This window comes from Psammomys obesus, unplaced genomic scaffold (genome assembly GCF_907164565.1).
Source record: "Psammomys obesus unplaced genomic scaffold, mPsaObe1.curated_primary_1811, whole genome shotgun sequence".
Lineage (NCBI taxonomy): Eukaryota > Metazoa > Chordata > Mammalia > Rodentia > Muridae > Psammomys > Psammomys obesus.
Window position 1 is genome coordinate 4,806,545 of NW_026585686.1, and position 24,661 is coordinate 4,831,205.

General features: G+C 38.1%; 1 protein-coding gene and 1 pseudogene across 1 annotated transcript in view; one reads left to right on the forward strand and one right to left on the reverse strand.

Moving 5' to 3' along the window:
* The window catches only part of Ccdc171 (coiled-coil domain containing 171), a 330,679-nt gene that overhangs the window by 171,107 nt on the left and 134,911 nt on the right, over window positions 1–24,661 (reverse strand). The window contains exons 20-22 of the mRNA XM_055591708.1: window positions 15,687–15,913; window positions 15,218–15,400; window positions 12,515–12,700 (exon numbers count right to left, since the gene is read on the reverse strand). Coding sequence (XP_055447683.1) covers window positions 12,515–12,700; window positions 15,218–15,400; window positions 15,687–15,913 — 596 coding nt within the window. The remainder of the gene's footprint in view (window positions 1–12,514; window positions 12,701–15,217; window positions 15,401–15,686; window positions 15,914–24,661) is intronic.
* Window positions 18,638–18,873, forward strand: LOC129665159 (NEDD8-like; annotated as a pseudogene).

Here is a 24,661-nt window from a genome sequence, read left to right on the forward strand (position 1 = left end):
TGAGTACTACACCTTGACCCGCAAGCAGCAAAAGGAGACTGTCCCACTAAGCATGACTTGAGCATATAAAACCTCATAGACTACCTCCAAAGTGACACACTTCCTTCAACAAGGCCACACCCACTCCAATAAGGCTACACCTAATAGTGCCACTTCCTATGGGCCAAGCATTCAAACACAAGTCGATGGGAGGCATACCTATTCAAACCACTGCAAACACAGAGTCACAGACTACGACTTAAGTAGCAGCAAACGTTTTTAAAGATGCTATGCAAAAATACAACAGATTAAAAGACGGCAACCAATATAAAACCTGTCAGTAGAAATTCCGAAGAGAAATAAATATAAAACAAAAGAAATCTAAAACAAAAAAACTGAATGTATAATCATAAAGACATACAAGAGCCACAGTGGACCAGTGCTCAAACATATGTGCCTTTAGGGAACATTTCATACTTATACCATGATATTATCTTATATTTTTTACATGTGAGATAATTATGCAAATTACATATAATGCAAACCCTACTTACAGTGGTTACATCATTAACAAGACTCAAGATCTTCCTGAGATTTCAGAGGGATGACAGCCACCTTGCCTTTACCTAATCAAAGAAATGGTCTCTTAATTCATGGTAGGATGACTGATCAGCCTGATGCCAAATCTCTTTACTCCTTGTCTATACTTTTAGTTATCAATAATATAATTGGTATTTTTAAGGGAAAAGGCTTTAGCAATCTGAATTCTGAAAACATGGCACATTGGAAGTTGTATTTCTAATAGCATGAACTAGAAAAGCACTCTCTGAGATTCAGGCATAGAAGGGGAAGCAACACTCAAGTTAATTCTTCTTTTTCTGTTTTCATACCAAAAGAGTAATTTGAGAGAGTTGAGTGGAACAGAGAAAAAAAAATCAAAATCATTCAATATATTCAATTAGTATTATTTTGCTAATAAACAGATCACTATCATTCAAGTCCGAATATCCCAAGAGAAAAAGAAAAATTTTATAATGCAGCTAGCCTGCAGTCTCAAAGCCATATACATAACGATGCTCGCTGAACAGTGCTCTGAGCCACGCTGGAATCCTAGCAATGATTTGACCACTCAGAGGAAATAGCATCAGAGAAAAAGTACATTAGAAGGAACCATTCTTTTTAGTGAACTTTTATTTAAAATATAATTACATCACTCCCCCTTCCCTGTCCTTTCTCCAACCTCTCCTATGTCCATGTCCTCTTCTTAAAACATCTCCTATACTGCTTAAAAACCACAGGAAAGTAAAAAGTGACCATGAGGGCCACTAAAGAAAGGAATGGCAGATTCCAGTTATGAAAGGATGAAATGGGAAAAATAGAGGGCAGGCTCTAATTTGAGAGGGAGAGGAATGTCATTATGGAAAAAAATGGGTAAGGAAAGACAAATAATACCAACGATATTTAATAAAGTCTCAAGACATCATGTTATTTTATTATTTCATAAAATTATACATAATACATATATGTATATACATATATATTTTAATGAAGTTATGCCACTTTGGTTGAACTGCTCTCCACCAGGGCCAAAGACCAACAACTCCCACACACACAACACAGGCATGAGAAACCTCTGTACAAGTTTTTCAGAGTAGTCTACGTGACTTCCAAAATAATACAGAATATTGCCATTGCCCTTGCTTGCCTCTCATTGGTTTAGGTAATCCTCTGTTGCTGAAGACACCACACACTTTGAACACAGGACTCAGAAGAGTCAAGCTGGATCTAACCTGAAAGCCTCCTTCCTGCAGTACAGCTTTCATGGTACTTTCAGAAAAGTACTGTATAAGTTGCCAAGGAAGGGAAGCAACTAGCCATCCTAACAAGCCACTGAATTACTACAATGACCAGCAGGGCAAGATATCCCTAAAGATGCAGCCAAAACCATTCAATGGAAAAAAGACAGCATCTTCAACAAATGGTGCTGGTCCAACTGGTTGTCTACATGCAGAAAAATGAAAATAGATCCATATTTATCACCTTGCACAAAACTAAAGTCCAAGTGATCAAAGACCTCAACATAAAACCAGATACTCTAAATCTGTTAGAAGAAAATGTGGGGAACAGTCTAGAACTCATTGGCACAGGAGACAACTTCCTGAACAGAACACCAACAGCACAGGCTCTAAGAGCAACAATCAATAAATGGGACCTCATGAAACTGAAAAGCTTCTGTAAAGCAAAGGACACAGTCATCAAAACAAAACGACTGCCTACAGATTGGGAAAGAATCTTCACTAACCCTTTATCTGACAGAGGACTAATATCGAGTATATACAAAGAACTAAAGAAGCTGAAAAGCAGCAAACCAAGTAATCCAATTAAAAAATGGGGAACAGAACTAAACAGAGAATTCTTGACAGAGGAATATCGAATGGCAGAGAAACACTTAAAGAAATGCTCATCCTCATTAGCCATCAGGGAAATGCAAATAAAAACGACCCTGAGATATCACCTTACACCCATCAGAATGGCCAAGATGAAAAACTCAAGGGACAACACATGCTGGAGAGGTTGTGGAGAAAGGGGAACCCTCCTCCACTGCTGGTGGGAATGTAAACTGGTACAACCACTCTGGAAATCTATCTGGCGCTTTCTAAGACAATTAGGAATAGTGCTTCCTCAAGACCCAGCTATACCACTGCTAGGTATATACCCAAAGTTTGCTCAAGTACACAAAAGGGATATTTGCTCAACCATGTTTATAGCAGCTTTATTTGTAATAGCCAGAACCTCGAAACAACCCAGATGTCCATCAACAGAGGAATGGGTACAGAAATTGTGGTATTTTTACACAATGGAATACTACTCAGCTATCAAAAAGGAGGAAATCATGAAATTTGCAGGCAAATGGTGGGATCTAGAAAAGATCATCCTGAGTGAAATATCCCAGAAGGAGAAAGACAAACACGGTATATACTCACTTATATAGACCTATAAGATATGATAAACATAATGAAATCTATATACCTAAAAAGATAATCAAGAGAGCAGACATGGGGTAAGATTATCAATCCTCGTTTAGAAAGACAGAGGGGATGTGCATTGAACATTGACAGGAGCCTAATGAGCGCATTTGAAAGACTCTAACTAGCAGTGTCTTCAAAGCAAAGACTCATGACCAAACCTTTGGCAGAGTACAGGGAATCATAAGAAAGAAGGGGAGTTAGTCTGATGAGGAAAAGATAGGAGCTCCACAAGGACCAAATATATCTGGGCACAGGGTCTTTTCTGAGACTGACATGCAACCAAGGACCATGTATGAATGTAACCTAGAACCTCTGCTCAGATGAAGCCTGTGGTAGCTCAGTAACCAATTGGTTTCCCATAGTGAGGGGAATAAAGACTATTTCTAACAGGAACTCAATGACTGGCTCTTTGGCCTCCCCACCCCCAAGGGAGGAGCAGTCCTGTTAGGCCACAGAGGAGAGCTTTGCAGCCAGTCCTGAAGATACCTGATAAAACAGGATCAGATGAATGGGGAGGAGGTCCCCCCTATCAGTGGACTTGGCAAGGGGCACGGTGGAGATGAGGGAGGGAGGGAGGGACTGGGAGGGAATGAGGGATCGGGACACGGCTGGGATACAGAGTTAATAAAATGTAACTGATAAGAAAAAAATAAAATTAAAAAAAAACTCAAATGACAAGTACAACCACTTTGGAAATCAATCTGGTGCTTTCTCAGACAATTAGGAATAGCGTTTCCTCAAGACCCAGCTATACCACTCCTAGGCATATATCCAAAAGTTGCTCAAGTACACAAAGACATTTGCTCAACCATGTTTGTAGCAGCTTTATTCGTAATAGCCAGAACCTGGAAACAACCCAGATGTCCATCAATGGAGGAATGGATACAGAAATTGTGGTACTTTTACACAATGGAATACTACTCAGCAATAAAAAAAAAACAAGGAAATCATGAAATCTGCAGGTAAATGGTAGGAACTGGAAAAGAACTTCCTGAGTGAGCTATCCCAGAAGCAGAAAGACACACACGGTATATACTCACTCATATAGACATATAATATAGGATAAACCTACTAAAATCTGTACACCTAAAGAAACTAATCAAAAGGGAGGACTCTTGCTAAAATGCTCAATTCCTACCCATAAAGGCAAAGAGGCTGGACATCAGAAGAAGGAGAAAAGAGGGAACAAGTCAGGAGCCTGACACAGAGGACCTCTGAAAGGCTCTGCCCTGCGGACTATCAATGTAGATGCTGAGACTTATGGGCAACCTCTGAGCAGAGTGCAGGGAATCTTATGAAAGAAATGGGAAACAGTAAGACCTGGAGAGGACAGGAACTCCCCAAGGAGAGCAACAGAACCAAAAATTCTGAGCACAGGGGTCTTTCCTGAGACTGATACTCCAACCAAGGACCATACATGGAGATAACCTAAGACCCCTGCACAGATGTAGCCAATGGCAGTTCAGTATCCAAGTAGGTTCCATTGTAATAGGAACAAGGACTGTCTCTGACATGAACTGATTGGCCTGCCCTTTAATTACCTCCCCCTGAGGGGGAAGCAGCATTACCAGGCCACAGAAGAAGACAATGCAGCCACTCCTGATGAGACCTAATTGACTAGGATCAGAAGGAAGGAAAAGAAGACCTCCCCTATCAGTGGATTTGGGGAGGGGCATGCATGCAGAGGGTGGAGGAAGGGAGGGATTGAGACGGGAGGAGGAAGGGAACCACAGGGGGGATACAAAGTGAATAAAATGTAATTAATAAAGAAAAAATTAAAAAAAAATAAAGTGCCACTGACAAGAAAGAAAGAAAGAGAGAAAGAAAGAAAGAAAGAAAGAAAGAAAGAAAGAAAGAAAGAAAGAAAGAGAAAGAAAGATTAGTCCTCCAAAAGCTAGAGGATTTTTGAGATAAATTCTTAGCTACACTGCCCCTGAATCAATGGTAGCATACACTAAGATTCTATATTCATGTCTGGAGAGACTGGGGTTTCTGTTCTTTAGTAACCTTTTTCCTATCCAGTCCCCTGAACAGCTGCTAAGTTCCCATGTGTCCAGTACACATGTTCTCTTGGGCCCATTTCATAGAACCCCTTCCTGACTTTGAGCTTCATGCAGATGTTCTCCAAATTATGAGTTATAGGTCCAAATTTTCCTGTTTTGATTATCAACTATAGCCTCCAACCAGCTGGCAAGCTTCACTGAGCTATTTAGACTTCCATTCTGTCTTCTTTATTTCTAGTACTGAAATATCTGTTCTCTTTAATCTTGGTTGTTTACCACAAAGTTCACTTGTTATACTATATATGGCTTCCATGTACCATAATTTAAATGTGTTAGAAAATTAATTCCCAATGTGGAAAAACTGAAACTCTTTGAAGGCATTGGATTGTGGAGACTCTATCATCATGAATAAATTGATAGAACAGGCTGTCGTTAAAAAAGGATAAGTTTAGCAACCTCCCCTTTCTCAAGCACCCATGCTGTCTTACAGTCTGCTGTCTGCCACAAGATGATCAGAAAAGGCCTTCACTAGGTGCCAGCACCTTCCAGAACTGTGAAAAATACATTTCTTTTTGTAGGAATTATCAAGCCTATGTTGTTCTGTTATAGCAGCCAAAGAAAGGCCTAAGACAACACTCCATGTGGGACTGTGTCATGTACAGTCTGTTTGTCTGTCTCTGTTTGTTTGTTTGTTTGTTTGTTTGTTTTGAGACAGGGTTTCTCTGTGTAGCCCTGGCTATCCTGGACTAGCTTTGTAGACCAGGCTGGCCTTGAACTTATAGAGATCTGCCTGCCTCTGCCTCCCTCAGTGCTGGGATTACAGGCATGTGCCACTACCATGTACAGTCTTTATTACTTACTCATTTGTTTTATGTTTACTTATTTGCATTTTTTCAAATATGTTTAAAAATCCTTAACTAATAGGCCATAGCTTGATATAATTCAACATAACCTAATACAGTAAGAAAGAAAAACATTCAATTACCTCGATGAGTATATAGAATAATTTTTTCAATATCCAACATCAATTTTTAAATATTTTTTAAATATGTACAATCTAGGAATAAAACTTCCTTAACTCAAGAATTATCAACTAAAAACCAAAGGCAAATTTCCTTCTTTTTTTACATTTATTGTGTTTGTGTCTCATGTATGTGTGGGGGTACACACATGCCACAACATGAATGTGCAAGTCAGAGAACAACTTGTGTGAGTCATTCTTGCCTTCTATCATGTGAGAAACACACACACACAGATACCCAAAGATATACACACAGTCAATCAATCAATAAATAAATGTAAAGAAATCACTTAAAACTTCAGTTCCTAAAATATGGCTATTTTCAGATAATATATCATAGGTAACTATTTTACTCATCTGTGTCTTCTGTATCTTCCATTCATGAATTTATTTTATAAATACAAACCTATAAATCTTACTATTCTATAGTCTTATGAAAACTGCAGAAGAATATTTATCAAGCGTATAATTGCTTTCAAATAGTATCTTAATTTAGTCTCAGGAAAACCCTATAACTTGGGTATCATTATCCCTAGCTCTGCAGAAGAAAGTAAGGCTGAGAAAGGTTAAGTAATTTGCTCAAGTGACAGAACTGGGATTTGAATTAGAGAATCCTTGTTCCAAGGCCAGTTTTTTTTCCACTGAACCATGCTACCTCCCACAAGAGAACATTTTTACATTACCACCTGCTAGTTCTAATTAAGAGATAGTAATTAAACAATTTTCCACTCCTGACAACAATATTTAAGCTACTCATATTTTAAAGAAACTAATACAAGCAACTCTATCAGCTGGAGGATATGATATCTAAACCTAAGTGCCAACACTTACAGAAAGACTCCCATATGTCCCTGTTCATTATATTACCTATTTTTAAGACACAAAGCACAAAAACATTTAGTAGCCAATACACTTGTAAAAATTCTGAATTCGATTAATAATCAAAGACGTATACATTAAAATAACAAACATGTATGAACCTGGCAAAAATTATGTAAACAGTTGGGCAAATATACAGTTCTGAAATCTAAGAGCTAATACAATTCATTAAAAACTTGCTGTGAGCCAACTGATAATACACACACTTTAAAAATGTCTGTGGGAAGCCAGGTGTGGTGGCATATGTCTGTAATCTCAGCACTTGGAAGGCTGAGGATCATGACTCCTAGGTCATTTTGGACTACATGGCAAGACTCTCTGGCTCAAAAGTAGTTTGTGGCTTCTGACCAACTAATTCCTTATCTAAAAGTTAACCCTGATCAAGAAATCCCCTGCCACAGAGGGCCTCTGAAAGCCTCTGCCCTGCAGACTATCAAAACAGATGCTGAGCCTGATGGCCAACTGTTGGGCAGAGTGAATGGAATTTTATGTAAGAAGTGGGAAATAGTAAGACCTGGAGAGGACAGGGTCTCCACAAGGAGAGCAACAGAACAAGAAAATTTGAACACAGGGAACTTCCCAGAGACTCACACTCCAACCAAGGACTATTCATGGAGATAACCTAGAACCCCTGCACAGATGTAGCCCACGGCAGTTCAGTGTCCAAGTGGGTTACATAGTAATGGGAAGGGGGACTGCCTCTGACATAATCTGATTGGCCTACTCTTTGATCACCTCCCCCTGAGGGGGGAGCAGCCTTACCAGGCCACAGTAGAGGACATTGCAGCCACTTTTGATGAGAGCTGATACACTAAGACCAGAAAGGAGAGGAGAACCTCCCCTATCAGTGGACTTGGGGAGTGGCATGCATGCAGAAAGGAGAAGAAGGGTGGGATCGGGAGGGGAGGAGGGAGGGGCTTATGGGGGGATACAAAATGAATAAAGTGTAATTAATAAAAAATTAAAAAAAAAGAAATCACAGATATGTATACAAAGATTTAGATACAGGTATATTCATCTTATACTACTTGAGGGAAAAATGAATGAAGATGAGGAAGAATATGGAATAAATATGAATTTATTAATAACTTAGGTTAATAAAGTACAAATACGTCCAGTCTTTAACAGAGTCTGTAGTTAAATGCTACAAAGTTATAACTAGATATGAAGAATAAATTCTGGCACTCTATTTTTCAGTAACTATAGTTAATAATGGGTATTTTAAATTTTCTAAAAGAGTAGACATTAAATGATGTTACTACAAAGAAATATGTGAATAATAGATACCTTAATTACCCAGAAATAATCCTTTACAATGTACACATTTGTTATTATAAAAAACCACACTGTAACCCATAAAGACATGTAACCGTGTCTGTGCATGTATATGTGTGCATATGCGGAATTCAGAGCTGTGGTGTCATTTCTCAGGTGCTATCACCTTGTTTTTTGAAATAGAGTTGCTCACTAGCCTGAGTTCACTGATTAGGTAGTGGCTGGCTGGCCAGCAAGTACTAGGGATCCAACTATTCCTGCCTCATCAGCACTGCATTACAAGTGTGTCACCACACCTGGCTTTTTTTCTTTATTTCTTTATTTTTTTATTACAATTTATTCACTTTGTAGCCCAGCTGTAGCCCCCTCCCTTATCCCTTCGCAATCCTGCCCTCCTTCCCTCTCCTCCTCTCATACCCCTCCCCAGTTCACTGATAAGGGAGGTCTTCCTCCCCTTTCATCTGATCCTAGCCCACCTGGCTTTTTAATTTGGGTGCTGAAAGTCAATCTCAGATTCTCACTTGCCAAGCACTTTACTTAGTGAGCTATCTGTTGCTTAACAATTTGTTTCCAGATTGAAACATTCCATCAGGAAGCTCTTTTAAGCAGAGAGATGAAAAATGAAGTAAGCTTCAGGAAATCTCTGAAACTGACCAGATTCATTAGGCCCCTCCCTCCCAGAGTAAGCAATAAGGCTCCTGAAAGTCACTCTCAGATAAGCCATGCTCAAGAGAAGACTCAGCAAAACCAAGCTGCCATCCAACAAGACTCTCAGAAGACTAAAAGCTGAAAAGAAGATGCTGAAATCAGCCCCGCTGGCTGGAAGTGGTGTAGGTAAGAGTCACTTAGAAAAAACACCCTCCAACCTGCTGAGCTGCCTGTAGGATATATAGCATGCAGTGTGTTCCAGGTTCCCAGCTTTGGGAGCTGTCACCCCTGCTGTGGTGAGCCCTGGTGATGCAGCTGTCTTTGAGTCGTTTCTGTCCTTGTAAGTACCTTCACCCATTCTCCTGTAAATAACCCCAATAAAACTCACTGGTTCACCAAGTTGGACTTTGGTAGTATCTGTACTCTGGTCAGTCATAGATTCCCTATCTAGGGTGAGTAGATATGTATGTTGCATCTCCCCAGGAAAAGTTTTGCCACATAATACAATATTTCCAACCACAGTATGTAAGTAGTCAGTCAAAAGGAGGAAAAGTGAAATGCTATATCTATCAAAAGAATCCAATTCAAAAAACACCACTATTGGTATGCACTCAGCTTTGCTCCTTCCTTTGGACCCTCTCAGCCCTCCCCTTCCAGCACATCCCATTCTTCTGTGTCAGTACCTGATACCCAGGAGTATAATCCACCTGGGATCCCAGGAACCACAGCTGACTGGGACTCAACTAGGTGAATCATATTCTCCTTCCTGTCCTCCATTACAGCTTTTCAATTCCCATCCTCAACCCTGTAACATCCTGCTTGCACGTACCCCTCCTCCCACCTCAACTCCACTGACTGGAAACTTCCACTGATACTCTTTGTACAGACCCAGAGTCCTCCTAGTTCATCCACCCCGTCTATCCAGATCATTCTTTGTTTCACTGCGCATACTTTTAGGAGGCTCTCCTCCCACCATACCTTCAACTCCCTGGGGACTATCCCTCGCTGATACCCAACAACCTGAAGAAGCTTTCTCTATTAGGCAACCCATAGCTACAACATTTTCATAAGATGTAGAACGGGCAATAGAAACCAAGAAACAGGACACCTACCCAACAAAGACAAGACTAGATGTCAACATCTAGAATCCCCTCAATCATCCTAACTCAAATGGTTAGACACCAATTCAAAACACATAAAATTGAACACCCAAGACAGCCTCCACTAGAACCCAGTAATCCTACTACAGTAGGCCCTGAGAAGTGAAATAAAGCTGAAGAAGAAGACAGGACTTCAAAACAACAATTTCGAATATGTTCAAGGGCCTTGTAGAAGATGAATAAACCCCTTAAAGTATGTGAAAACACAAACAGTGGACTAAAATAATTAAAACAATTCAGATGAAAGAAGAATGTAAAAAAGAAACATAACCATTAAAGAAACCCTACGAAAAATAAAACTGGAAATAAAAATTTAGGAAGTCAAACAAAAACCTCAGAGGTAAGCCTCATTAACAGATTACAAAACATGGCAGACAGAATCTCAGGTGCTGAAGACAAAGTGAAAGAAACAGATACATCACTCAAAGGAAATGTTAAATCTTAAAAAAAAAAAAATCCAGGCACAAAATATACAGAAAATCTGGTACACTATAAAATGACCAAATCTAAGAAAACAGGAAAAAGAAAGAAGAATCACAAATCAAAGGGAAAAAAAATCCTGAATGAGGTAATCTAGACCCTAAATTTTAAGTATTTTATGTATTCTCCTATATATAGATATTAGCTCCTAAGTTATTGATAGGTATGCTATAATCCATATGACCAGAGAGTTTATGTATAGAGTAAGTAACTAGGGGAATAAGGAAGAAAAAATATAATATGTAGTTATGAAACAATGGGAAGATAAGAGCAAGATTAAATGTGAAGAGAAAGAGAAAAGGGTAAGAGAGGAAATACAGGAAGGGGCAACTTAAACTAGGGGCAATTTGGGGGGTCATATGAAAACCTGTAGAAGCTTCTCAGGTTATATACGTATATGAAAGGAATATAAATGATGTCACCAAATAAAGGGAGAGACAAAGCCCCAACTAGAAATCTTTTACCCACAAGTAAGTGGGGTATAATGCCAGGAATGGATTATATCTAGTAGAATCATTAGCCAAATGGGCCCTTTAGTAACACCCAAACTTCTCAGGTTATTGTCAAAGCTACTGGTTGCTCTTCACAAACTGATAGTAAAGCCTTATTGCTGAAGACAACATTCACATAGCTCATTAAACATGGAGAAGTTGAATTGGTGCCTAACTACAGCCTTTGCCCCTATGGACTAGTGTTCATGGTACTGGAAGTTACTCTGAATACCTCCAGATAAGAAGAGTACCACCAACCCAACTACCAGCCCTGAAATCTACAAATTTCCCTGCCTGCAAGATATGCTGTTGCAATAGTGGCACAAACGTTGTGGGAGTAATCAACCACTCTCTGCTTAGATTGAATGTCTACTCTACACTATGGAACCCATGCCTGACACTGCCCAGGTGGCCAAAGACCTAGGTCATGGGCCTAGAGGAAAACCAAATAAACCTAGCAAAAAATAAATAACTCACTCCTAATTATTCTCTGTTATACCTATAGATCAGTGCCTCTCTAAGCCATGAGAGAGAAGCTTCCTCTTACAGTAGATAGGAACTAACACAGAGACCCATGTGCAGAGAGTAAGAGAGTCTGAGAAACTCAGTTCTAACTGAGATTGTCTTCATCAAACCCCTCCATTCAGGACTCGAGGGTTATGTTCAGAGGACACAGAACGATTGTAAAAGCCGCTGGAATAGATGACACCAAGGAAACAGTGTATCCTGAGACACAACAGGACTGAAACACGTACAACTCACCAAGACTGTGGCAGAATGCTCAGGGCCTGCACAGGTTCAAGCCAGACAGGATCCTGAAAGGGAGGATGCTGAAAGGGAGAAGCACACACAGGTTCCTACCTCTAACAAAGAAGCACTCTCTAAACGCCATCCAATTGCAAAGGAGAAAGCACTTTTCTCCAATGGGATCTCACTGCACACCGCAGGGTGGGCCCCGTACTCAGCAGGAAATGACCCACACAGAATCAACTCAATGGCATTTTCTAGTGGTTTTCTCACAAACGGCTTTGTTTGGGCATTTTTGTCTTACTGATCCTTTGGATTCTTTATAAATTTTATTTTTATGGTGTGTGTGTATGTCTATGTTTCTTGTGCTTTTTTTTTCTTTATTATTCTTGTTTGGTTTTTGTTTGCCTATTTTTTCTAGAAAGAGAGAGAAATGCAGAATGTAGAGTTAGTAGGTAGGTAGATCAAGAAGATTTAGGAGGAGATGAGCAGGGAAAACTATGATCAGAATATAGTATATAAAAATTATTTTCAACAAAAAATACATTTTAAAAATTATTATTGAAAAACACCTACTTTGTTTTCAACCAGTCATTAAAACCCACTTTTACAGTTTCCATACATGTCCTTGCAGCCTTGTAAGTAGGATGAAATGATAACTCATACCATCCTCACAAGACATTTACAGAGAAAGATTTCACACCTCTGGATCTGTCCGCTATTCAGGAGCTGTACATGACACACACAAAGATACCCGGATCCACACAAAGGGCAAATAAATCATTATACGAGAGACTTCTACCTTAACAGCTTCCCCGAGAGTCTGGTTTTTGTCAGCTTCCTCACTGGAGTGCAATTCAAGTCTATAATTCAACTCCTGTAGTTGCTGGGCCTGTTCATTCAACAGCATTTGTGCCTGCTGTTCCCGAAGTAATGCATTATTTAGTTCTTCACATGCACTTTCAAACTTCTCATGGGTGATCAACTTCTTTATAAAGAAGAGAAAAAAATCAGTTGTGAGCCAGTTGTATTGCTGTACTATTTATTCTTTCAGAGCTGCATTCACTAACAGAATAAATGTAGCATAGGGCTGTACTTAAGAGCACTTCCTGCTCTTCTGGAAGATCAGAGTTCCAGTTCCAGCAGCCACAAGCTGGGGAAAGGGGTTCACAACCACCTAGGACTCCAGCTCCAGGCACCTGATCTCTTCTGGTCTCAACAGCTACCTGGACACACGTCATACACTCACACAAACACATATACATAAATAAAAATTTGCAAAATAATATAATACAAACATTTCCAAGAACTTATTTATAAAACAAAACATAAAATTCGTTTTACTCAAAATAAAAAGTCAAGGTAAACTATCACTTTGGTTTTTAAAGTGTAACAATCACACTTTTAAAGTTATTTTTTAGTCAAAGAAAATCTTAGAAAACACCTGAAATTCCAAATAACGTTTTTGTAAATTTATGATTATGAAATGGAAAGCCTTTAAAATGGTATCCAAATGACCATAAGTATTTGAACAATTACCTCAGTCTGTGTTCAGTGAGTTATTGCTCGGCTCTGTCTGGCCCAGTGTCCTCTTTCTGGCAGTTCTTACCCATACTCACACTATCTGCTACCTTGTTTTAGTTTTCCCCAGCCACTGTAGTTATCAAAATTTGCCTTACTTGTTTTCTTGCCTATATACATGGAGGGAGCAGCACTGAGCTGAGAACTCATTCAGCTTTCTCACCCAATGCAGAGAAGAATTAAAGAATATTGGGATGTGAACACCTGCTAATGAAACTCTATGCCGCAGTATGAAAGATGACTTATGATACTGTGACTACACGGAGGTCATGACACTGCTCTGGAAAACCAACAGCTCTAGACAGGACGCTGGTCTAGAGACACATGGGATCCAGGTCAGACTCACTCAAATATCCCTTCTTCAAAGCACTGAGTGAGTAAACACAGTTACAAGAAACCTGACAGTGTGATCTTGTAGGAAAAGGAGAAAGCTGTTTCACAAAAGCTACGTCCTCCAAAGTACATGCGGAAAGGGGAAACACCCAGGTCTCTTCATGCTGGCTGCACGTGTTTATTTACAAGTCACAGCTTTCCCACTGTGAAAGGGGACCTAAGGTAGATTTGTACTACTTATCACAAACATAATGCAACCTGACTCAGATTCTTTAAAAACTCCAGGAATGGCAGAATAAAAAACTTACCTCACTGTACATATCTAGAAAAATATAAATTATTATCATTTAATGAATTTCTTTATCTCTCAACTTTCTGATAAATAAGACAAAAATAGTTTCATCAGGGCCCAGAAATTATACAACCCATAGACAGAGAAAGCTTTGATTTAATTAAATCTGAGTATAAATTTATAGCATGAGCACATGTGTGATACTAAAAACAGCACTAAATAATCTAACTTATTCAAAATATTTAAATTATAAGAGAGTATAAAGTATAAAAATAAAAATTACTCAAACCATAAGCGAGGAGACTTTCTTCTCCTCCACAAACAGCAGGCTCCTCAATAGAAGGCATTTTAAAAGGGAAGCTTTCTGAGGGAAAAAACAATCCTCCTTAACTCCCACATCCCATCACACACCTTTTAGGGCTGTTAGCGCTGTTAACCAGAAGCCTGGGTCAAACGGAAAAATATAAGTTTTCATCAAAATAAAAATGCATACTTTAAAATGCCAATCTCAGAAATGCAAGACAGCTTGGCAGGTAAAGGTATTTGTTGCTATGCCTGAAAACTTGAGGATGACCCCCAGAACCCATGGTGGGAGAGAGGACCAACTCCCAAAAGATGCCTCAAACTTCCACACTCGTGCTGTGGTACAAGCGAGTGCATAAATGCATGCATGCACATGCACACACAATGCACGTACACCCATATATATGCACATTGGTAATTAACTAATTAGTTAATTAATTAAATGCCGGGTATGCAACCCACTCCTAAAGGCAGGCTCCATGCCTAGCAGGAGATGGCCAACCCAAAAAGAACACAGTGGCATTTTTGGAGGATTTTGTTTTTAACCTTATAGGTCCTTTGCCTATATATTACTTTCTAGTGTTGTATTTTTATAGGATTCCTGTGTGAACATATGTGTCCCTGTATCTACATATCTCTCTTATACTTTTTCTTTGCCTCATTTTTTTTCCTGTGTGTTTGCCTTTTGTTGTTGTTGCTGTTCTATTGTAGCTTGCTTTCATTGTTATTTAATGAGATGGCCTGTTTTCTAATGAAAGAGAAAAATTAAAAGTGTGGATTTGGGCAAGAGGGGAAATGGAGAGTATCTAAAAAAGGGCTGAAGGAGGGGATTCTAATCAGAATATACTGTATAAAAAATTATTTTCAATAAAAAAATGGAAAAAATAAATAACAGAAAATTTTAAAGACTTTGAATTATTGCTAATAATCACTCAATGTTAAGGAAAAGACAGAAAATACCACACAGCCATTGTTTACTAAGCCAAACCCACTTACTGAGTGCTTGAATTCATTTAGCTGCATTTGCAGATTGTGTGATTTGTCAAGCTCCTTCTTCATTTCATTAATGGTTCGTTTGTATTCTGTAACTTCTAGACGCAGTGAGCGGCGCTCCACTTCAGCTGCATGCAGCCTTTGTGTGAATCCAAATATGTATTTTTGTAATGATGCAGTACTTTTCTGTTGTTAAATAAGAATATATTTACAAATATCAGCTACAAACTTACTAACAAACCTATAGCAATGAGCACTTTACTCAATTAAATGTAACTCAAACATTATGAAAAAAATAATACTAGCTATTGCTAAATCAAGTAAGTAAACTTATTCAAGGGGCCTTTTCATTTCATTAAAAGTTTATGTGAAATTAAATTATTCACATACAAATGACTTAAAATATAAGTAAGTCTGATACACACTTTAACCCACAAATCGTAAAGTCACTTTTAAGTGAAGCAGCACGTACCATAATGGGCATATGGCTGCGGAAACCATACTTCAGGGCCAGTGTGTTCACCTTGTGAAGTCCTCGGGCCAGCCTCTGGACCAGTGAATCTTTTTCTACATACGTTATGCTCCGGTTGTTATGCAGTGGTATGCTTTCCATTACCAAACTAATTTTATCCATTAATTTTGCAAAAGAATTCTTGGCTGCACCTATGAGCAAATGTCCGCAAATTCTGGAATTTGGATCTTCAAAGGAAATGAAAAAAAAATCACAAAATATGAGTTGCCTCATGTTGATTTCACAGTGTTACTGATCACAATAGAATAACTTTTCAGTTACATAGTTCTCATTCATTTGTAGTAATCCATCTGAAACGTCCTTTCCCCATGAAACATCAAATGAAAAGCAGAGCACAATACTTACTGAATAGTACTCCTATAGAAAATGTCATGACCTTACAGTCTGACCTTCACGTGGAACACCGTCATAGAAATACCTTCCCTTTCTGTTTTCTAAAACATCATATGATTTAGGTTATAATTATGACAGTCATCATTATGACAGATTTGACCTTGGTGCCATAATACTTAGTAGTCTCAGACAAGAAAACATAATTTGCTTTGTTCTGGGACAGTTAAAAATTCTACAATTATTTATTTCCCCATGGGAGTTCAGTAATCACCCTGCATCTAATGGACTTGAGGGTCCCTGTATTTGCAACACAAGCTGATTACTACCAGATCATCAGGTCTGTAATTAATAATTATACCTAATGTTGAAAAATAAAACTATTACAACTCTTCCAAGTAATTGATATTCCAGATAATGATTAATAGGCTTATTTATGCCTTCAGAAAGGTTATACATTTTGTTTCCCTATTCTAAGCAGGTCTCAGTCTATCCTTGTTTGTCTTGTGATGCTATCCAAGTGAAAGGGTCAGCACTGAGACTCTTCAGACTCAAATCTAGCAGTGTACATTCTACATCTTAGAAATCTCTACTATTGGAGTTAATTTAAATCTTCTCTCTATCAGAAGCACAATAAAACTTAGGCAATGTCACCAAATCAAAATGTATTGTATCAATTGTGAGATTACATACAGTTCAAAATGAAGGGACACGTTGACTAAGAGGTGACCAATGGTTTCCTTGGCATTAAGAGCTGTCTCACCAATATTCTGCATCCTACCTCACGCTGTTTTCTAAACTTTGAACTGTATTCTATTTACCCTCTTCCTCAATGTATAAATGGAAGGATAAATCTTCTATGCCATGCAGCAGTCAAAATTTGAAAACCACGTTGCTTCGGTTAAGCATAAAATAAAATGTGCCACGCTGATAAAGTATAATGTTGTGCATTTAAATTCTATTCCATTAGTTGTTGGTGCATTGGCTTCAGAGAATATAAGGTAATGCATTTTCATTCTATATGATACTCATTGAAAATATACTCTCTAAGTGTGTCCTGGACAAAGTCACCCAGAGTTTAATTAAAATACACAATTCTTTTGTTAATAATGAGTCATTTAATAAGTAATGAATGACAAAAAGTTTACTAGCACAATTAGATGGCATTCAACACATAATGTAGAACAGTTAATAACTAAGTGTATATATTAAATAATTCATTGTTCAGTGAAAGAATAGTAAATTTGTTTTTCTCTTAATATTTTATATAATACATCATTCTCATATCAAATATACATATTCTCTGTCTCAAGTTGCACTCTATTTTTTATTTGTCCTCTTTCATTTCCAACTGCCTTATCATCACTATGCCAGGCTTGCATATATGGATATTTTTATATATTTGTTGGATAAACCATATTCCATTTTACTCTCATAGCAACTGCAACAATACTGAACTTAGCAACACATTCAGAAATACCAAGAAAAGTAATATTCATTTTCCTATTATATCAAAATTACTTTTAACCAAATATAAGATCTGTTTTTAAATTTTTAAGTAATAAAAAGTTAATGACATTTTCAATAAAAAGCCCTAAAATAAAAATTCAACTACAATTAAATTTTAATACATTTTTTTTTACTATATCACTGAAATGTGCTTGGTAGACTATAACCTCTAATTAAAGAGAAAATTGACAATAAAATTCCATGAGGCATTCTTCTGAATGGTTAAGAAATTAGGCAAAGACACATTCTAAGCACGTGTGCTGACCACCATGAATTAAAGTCAGAGTAATAAATAATTTCTGTTTGAAGAAACACTTTTACAATACAGCTCACATTTTATCATATGGAATACAATTTTATAATAAAAGAGAAAAAGACACCAGGAAAAGTGCCAGAATTCCATCTTTATTTGCATGACAGAAAACAAAAGTCACTACAAATCCTCTTTACTTGTCTCAACTATTGTAAAATTTACTCCTGTTAAAATACAATTGCTACTCATTTTCCCAACTTAAATAATGTGACCTTTATAAGAAGCAGATCATAGGTTATATAATTACTTTCTCTAATAGAACAGGCATGTGCTTTTACGCCAAAGTTGAAATCTTCAAAACAATTTCCTAAGCATCTGACTGGCCTAGTAATTCGAACCCTCAAGGTGACAGGACTCCCAAGGGAACAGAGAGTCCCATCCTTCAGCCACAGCAAACACAACAGCGTGATGTTTGTCATAACAAAATACAGAGATGAGTAGCATGTACATGATGATGTGTGTAATAAAACAAGAAGTCTTTAGAAAACATTACAGAAATCTATTACTACTGAAAATACATGTCTATACATGTCTATAGTGTGTTTTTTAATTAAAATGGAGCTTTTCAACTCAGAAAGAGAACCCCCTTTAAGTAAAGAGTAACAGTGAATTAACAATAAAGTATATAAAAACATCAATGATGAGTAATGTGAACAATGTCAGTGACAATGCTAATTTAAAATTTTCTTTGGGGGAGAATCAGCATTCTAGCTGCCTGCAGCCCCAACCTGGGAGGAAGATGCTAATTAAAGTGAAGGCACTGACTGGAAAGGAGATTAACATTGACATTGAACCCACAGACAAGGTGGAATGAATCAAGGAGCATGTGGAAGAGGGAATTCCCCCACAACAGCAGCGGCTCATCTATAGTGGCAAATGAATGGATAAGAAGACGGCAGTGATTCCAAGATTCTCTGTGGTTCCGTCCTCCACCTGCTGTTGGCTCTTGGAGGAGGAGGTGGCCTTGGGCAATGATGAACTTCAGTTCCATTTTATCTCCTCACCCTGTCACTCATAATGAAGCATCACATATCCTCTCACTCCCTGGGACACCAGAACTACTGCCCCCTCCCTCGAATGTCCAATCTGTGTGCCTACTGGTAGAAGAATGTGAGGAACCAGGTTGCAGTGTTCCTGGCTCAAATGACCCTTACTGGCTGTCGAGTTTTACTTTGCAGTCCTGTGTATTTCCCTCTCTTATGGCTGTGTGTTCCCTTGGTTGTCAATAAAATATTTCCTAGCCCAAAAAAAACCAAAAAAATTCTTTTAAATAATGTCTCACAATGAGCGCAGGCTAACCTAGAACTCCCTATAAAGGCCACGCTTGCCTTGGAATCTTCCTCGTGCTTTCAATTCACAGCTGCTGGTACCATAGGTGTGCAGCCAGGCCTGGCTAAAGTCTTCATTACAATAACTTCTCATCAACAGAAATACAATTTCTTACTGCTTTGACCTTCCTACATACAAAACTTCAGTCTTGACCTGAACACAATTAGGCTTTGAGTCTAGCCCTTTTAGCTCCGACTTCTACAAAGTTTACTAAAGTGTATAATAGGAGTAAGCGGAGTAGCAACTTATGAGCAAGGGTGTGTTTGAGTCATCTATCTTCAAGGCAATTAAGAATTACTTAAGAGAATTAAATTAGAGATGTGTAATAATAAAATGTACTAATAGTCTACTGTGTCAATCTACCTTTGTATGTCTTCAGAGATATATTTAGAAGCTAAATCAAGTCCTTTTGATTCTATCTTTATATTTTTGTTTTATTTTTATTTTTAGAACAGTTGTACCAAAAAGTTCAGCTACCTATATTCAATTCCCACGATGATTGATATTTCAGCCCTTCAACAAAAGTAGCATCCTCCCCTGTTTGAGGTAAATGATCTCTTGCAGGCACACCATTTGGATATCTAGAAGAAGTAATTTATCTCAAGTGGGCAAACAATCACAAAAGCAAAAAGGTTGCCACCTGTCCAGTATTTATAGAGACAACATGAAAACTGGCGTCTCTGCCCACTGCCTATGAATACTTTATCAAAGTTTATGAACATAATGGTCAAACACTGTAAGTATTTTCCAAAAAGTTTCTTCAAGTTCCAATTATTAAACTTCCAGTTTCATGAAATGGTAAAAAGTGATGTTAGTTCCATTAAGACATCAGTATACAAGAAAAGGATAAAACAATGGACATTTGTAGGCCATTTACATATTCAGAAAAATATAAAGATGCAAGTTACTTTTTTCTGTAACAACATATTAGCTAGGATCTTCTATTAGCCAATGTCTTAGTTATGGTTAATACTGCTACAGTGAAACACCATAACCAAAAGTGATTCAGGGAGAAAAGGGCTTATTTCACTCACAGTTCCATGTAACAGATCGTCGTCAAAAGCAATGAGGGCAGGAATTACACAGGATAGAAACCTGGAGGCAGGAGGTGGTGGAGAGGCAATGGAAGGGTGCTGCTTACTGGCCTGCTCCTTGTTGCTTGCTCAGCCTGCTTTCTTGTATAACCCAGGACCAACAGCCCAGGGATGGCATCACCCAAAATGGGTTGAGCCCTCCTCTGTCAATCACTAATTAAGAAAATGCCCTAAATGCTTGCCTGCAGCCTGATCTTATAAAGACTTTTGCCTAATTGAGGCTCTCTCCTCTCAGATGACTTTAACTTGTGTCAAGCTGACATAAAACTTTCCAGCACAGCCACAGTTTGTACATGAGAATGTTAAGGCTGAAAAGGGACAGAGTTACACAAATAGTGTACAATACCACACAATCAAACACCAAATTCTTAGTCAATGTTTAAGAGTATATGGTCAAGAGTATATTCTCTCTCCTAGAAGATAACATATACCATTCAGAATTTATTCTAAATGCCTAACTTTTAAAAATAATCATTTAGTGAATTTTTCTTTAACCTAAGAGTAAACACAACAAGCAATACAGTTATTTACTATGCTAAAAGGTACTGTTTGACCAACAGCACAGGCTCTAAGAGCAACAATCAATAAATGGGACCTCATGAAACTGAAAAGCTTCTGTAAAGCAAAAGACTGTCATCAGAACAAAACGACAGCCTACAGACTTGGAAAGGATCTTCACCAACCCTATATCTGACAGAGGATTAATATCCAGAATATATAAAGAACTAAAGAAGTTAAAAAGCAATAAATCAAATAATCCACTTAAAAATGGGTTACAGAGCTAAACAGAGAATTCTCTGTAGAGGAATACAGAATGGCAGAGAAACACTTAAAGAGATGCTCAACATCCTTAGCCATTAGGGAAATGCAAATAAAAACTACCCTGAGATTTCACCTTACACCCATCAAAATGGCTAAAATCAAAAACTCAAGTGACAACACATGCTGGTGAGGTTGTGGAGAAAGGGGAACCCTCCTACATTGCTGGTGGGAATGTAAACTTGTACAACCACTTTGCAAGTCAATCTGGCGCTTTCTCAGACAATTAGGAATAGTGCTTCCTCAAGACCCAGCTATACCACTGCTAGGCATATATCCAAAAGGGGCTCAAGTACGCAACAGGGACATTTGCTCAACCATGTTTTTAGTAGCTTTATTTGTAATAGCCAGAAGCTGGAAACAACCCAGATGTCCATCAAAGGAGGAATGGATACAGAAAGTGTGGCATTTTTACACAATAGAATACTACTCAGCAATCAAAAACAAGGAAATCATGAACTTTGCAGGCAAATGGTGGGATCTAGAAAAGATCATTGAGTTAAGTATCCCAGAAGGAGAAAGACACACATGGAATATCCTGACTTATATAGACCTATAAGATATGATAAACATAATGAAATCTATACACCTAAAGAAGATGAACAAGAAAGTGGACACGGAGTAAGATGATCAATCCTCACTTAGAAAGACAAATGGGATGTGCATTGGATGTAGGAGAAAATAAGTAACAGGACAGGAGCCTACCACAGAGAGCCTCTGAAAGACTCTACTTAGCATTGTATCAAAGCAGATACTAAGACTCATAATCAAACCTTCGGCACAGTGCAGGGAATCATATGAAGGAAGGGGGAGATAGTACAATGCGGAAAGGATAGGAGCTCCACAACGACCAAATATATCTGGGCACAGGGGTCTTTTCTGAAACTGACACTCCACCAAGGACCATGTATGGACATAACCTAGAACCTCTGCTCGGATGTAGCCCGTGGTAGCTCAGTGACCAATTGGTTTCCCATAGTAAGGGGAACAGGGACTATTTCTGACAGGAACTCAATAGCAGGCTCTTTGACCTCCCCACCCCCCAAGGGAGGAGCAGTCCTGTTAGGCCACAGAGGAGGACTTTGCAGCCAGTCCTGAAGATACTTGATAAAACAGGGTCAGATGAAAGGGGAGGAGGTCCTCCCCAATCAGTGGACTTGGAAAGGGGAAGGGAGGACATGAGGGAGGGAGGGTGGGGTTGGGAGGGAATGAGGGAGCGGGATACAGCTGGGATACAGAGTTAATAAAATGTAACTAATAATTTTTTTAAAAAAAAGGTACTGTTTGATGTTGGCATACAGGACCACAGATATCCTGAGGCTGAACAGAAATAAGTCATAGTGATGCTATCAAATATCCTGATACTCAAAGTAATTTAAATTTTCAGCAAGAGGAGAGCTGTGGCTGTAGCTCAGTGGTAGCAGGCTTATCTCACATGCACAGACCCTAGGCAGGATCCTAACCCTGGGGAAAAAAAAAGGAGGAAAGAACAAAAGGGAGAATATGGAGTGTCTGGAAGGACAGACAAGAAGATACATCAGCATTAACAAAGTAATCTCCTTTCTGTCTCTCAGTGTTGTTATCTGTACACTTCACACTAACAGGTAACAGGGTGTGTGGCTTACAGGCTGTTTTGACTTACGATGTCAGGGTGTGTCCTTGTTGCAGCACACAAGTGCTTCATTCCTATGGCCTCATGACTTCACATGTGAGTAGCCACTCACTGGCTGAGAGACAGTTCAGTTCTCGTTTTTTTTGAAACAAATTTAGTGCTATGAGCATTTATGCTCACATTTTTATATAGATATGTGCCTCACTTCTATTCAATAAATAGTAGTGGAATTGCTAACTTATAATATAACTCAGTGCTAACATTTTAAGAAACCACAAAACTCTACTCCAAAGCAGTTCATCATGGTTATTCCTTCCAACACTTTATGAAAGCTTTCCTATTTTACCTTTCTCTCTTCTCTTCCTGGGAAAACACAATCCTGAGATTACAAGCCCACAGCATCAGGCACAGACCACATAAATTTAAATAGTTTATCCAGCACCACACAGCTGGTATCAGAATTCTTACTTACATATAAAATGCTGTTTCTCTTATGGTAAACTCCGCCAATTTTGGAATATACAATTAATGATCTATATTCTTAAATGTACTAAGATATGAGTATATTTTCATTAATATTTATACTATTTTCATGATGACAATGTAATCCCACTATAGGCAAAGTATTACATAAAATGTTCCATTTTATTTCAGTAAATTCTTTAACATTTATTTATTTATTTATTTATTTATTTATTTATTTATTTCATTTTTAAGTACATGTATTGGTGTTTGTGCGTGTGAGTATGTGCACGTGAGTGTAGGTGCCTTCAGAGACTAGACAGGGTGTTGGATCCCCTGGAGCTGAAGTTGTAAGCTGCCTGACATGGATGCTGAGAACTAAACACTGACGGCTCTTCCAAAGCAGGGCCCAGGGTTGATTCCTAGAGCCCATATGAGGATCACAGGTCTGAAACTCCAGACCTGAAGGATTGGGTGTCCTCTTATGGCTTCCACAGGCACTGTACATACATAATGCACAGATAGACAAGACACACAGGCAAAACACCTGTGCATAAATAATTAAATTTAAAATACAAAAATCTCAATAAATATATGTATTCCATTACAAACATGGCTATCTAAGCTGTCAGCATGTTAATTACATTTATTACACTTGTCAGTCCATGAAACCATTTGCCTTTAACTGTCTGAAAATGTTTCCTCTTTTCTAGTAAAATAGCTGATGTTTTCATTTGAATACACTTAAAATGAAAATGCATAAAAAAATATATTATTCCCTCATTGTGTTTGGAGAAATTCTTCCATTATCCTGCATTAGTTTTCCTGTTGCAGTAATCAAAATACCTGACAGAAACAACTAGAGTTTGCATGTCTCAGTTTTGGAAGTGTGATTACCTCATAGCAAGGAGGGCCTGGTGAAGGAAGCAATTCATACCATGCAAGCCTGGAAGCAATATGCACCGAAAGTCCAATTATATTCTTTACTAAACTATAATACACAACTTTAAATTTATATGAAAACACAGAAGACCAAAAAAAAAAAAACACTCCTAAACAGAAAAGGCAGTACTAAAGGCACCACAATACCTAATCCTAGCTATACTACAGAGATCCTGTAACAAAACAGCATGGTGCTGACATAAAAACAGACCATAGATCAATGGAACTGAAGACCCAGAGAGGCGGCACATAGGCCCACCCACCTGACTTTTTTACAATGTTTCAAAACATACATTGGAGAGAACAAACAGTGCTTCGGAAAGTGAATTTCCATCTGTCAAAAAATAAAACTAGATGCATATTGTTCACCTTGCACAAAAAAAAAAAACCCTCCAAATGAATCAAAGTTGTTAATGTAAGACCTGAAGCTTAGAAACTAGTAGAGGGAAATACTGTGGTAAAAAAAAAAAAAAAAAAAAAAAAAAAAAAAAAAAAAAAAAAAAAA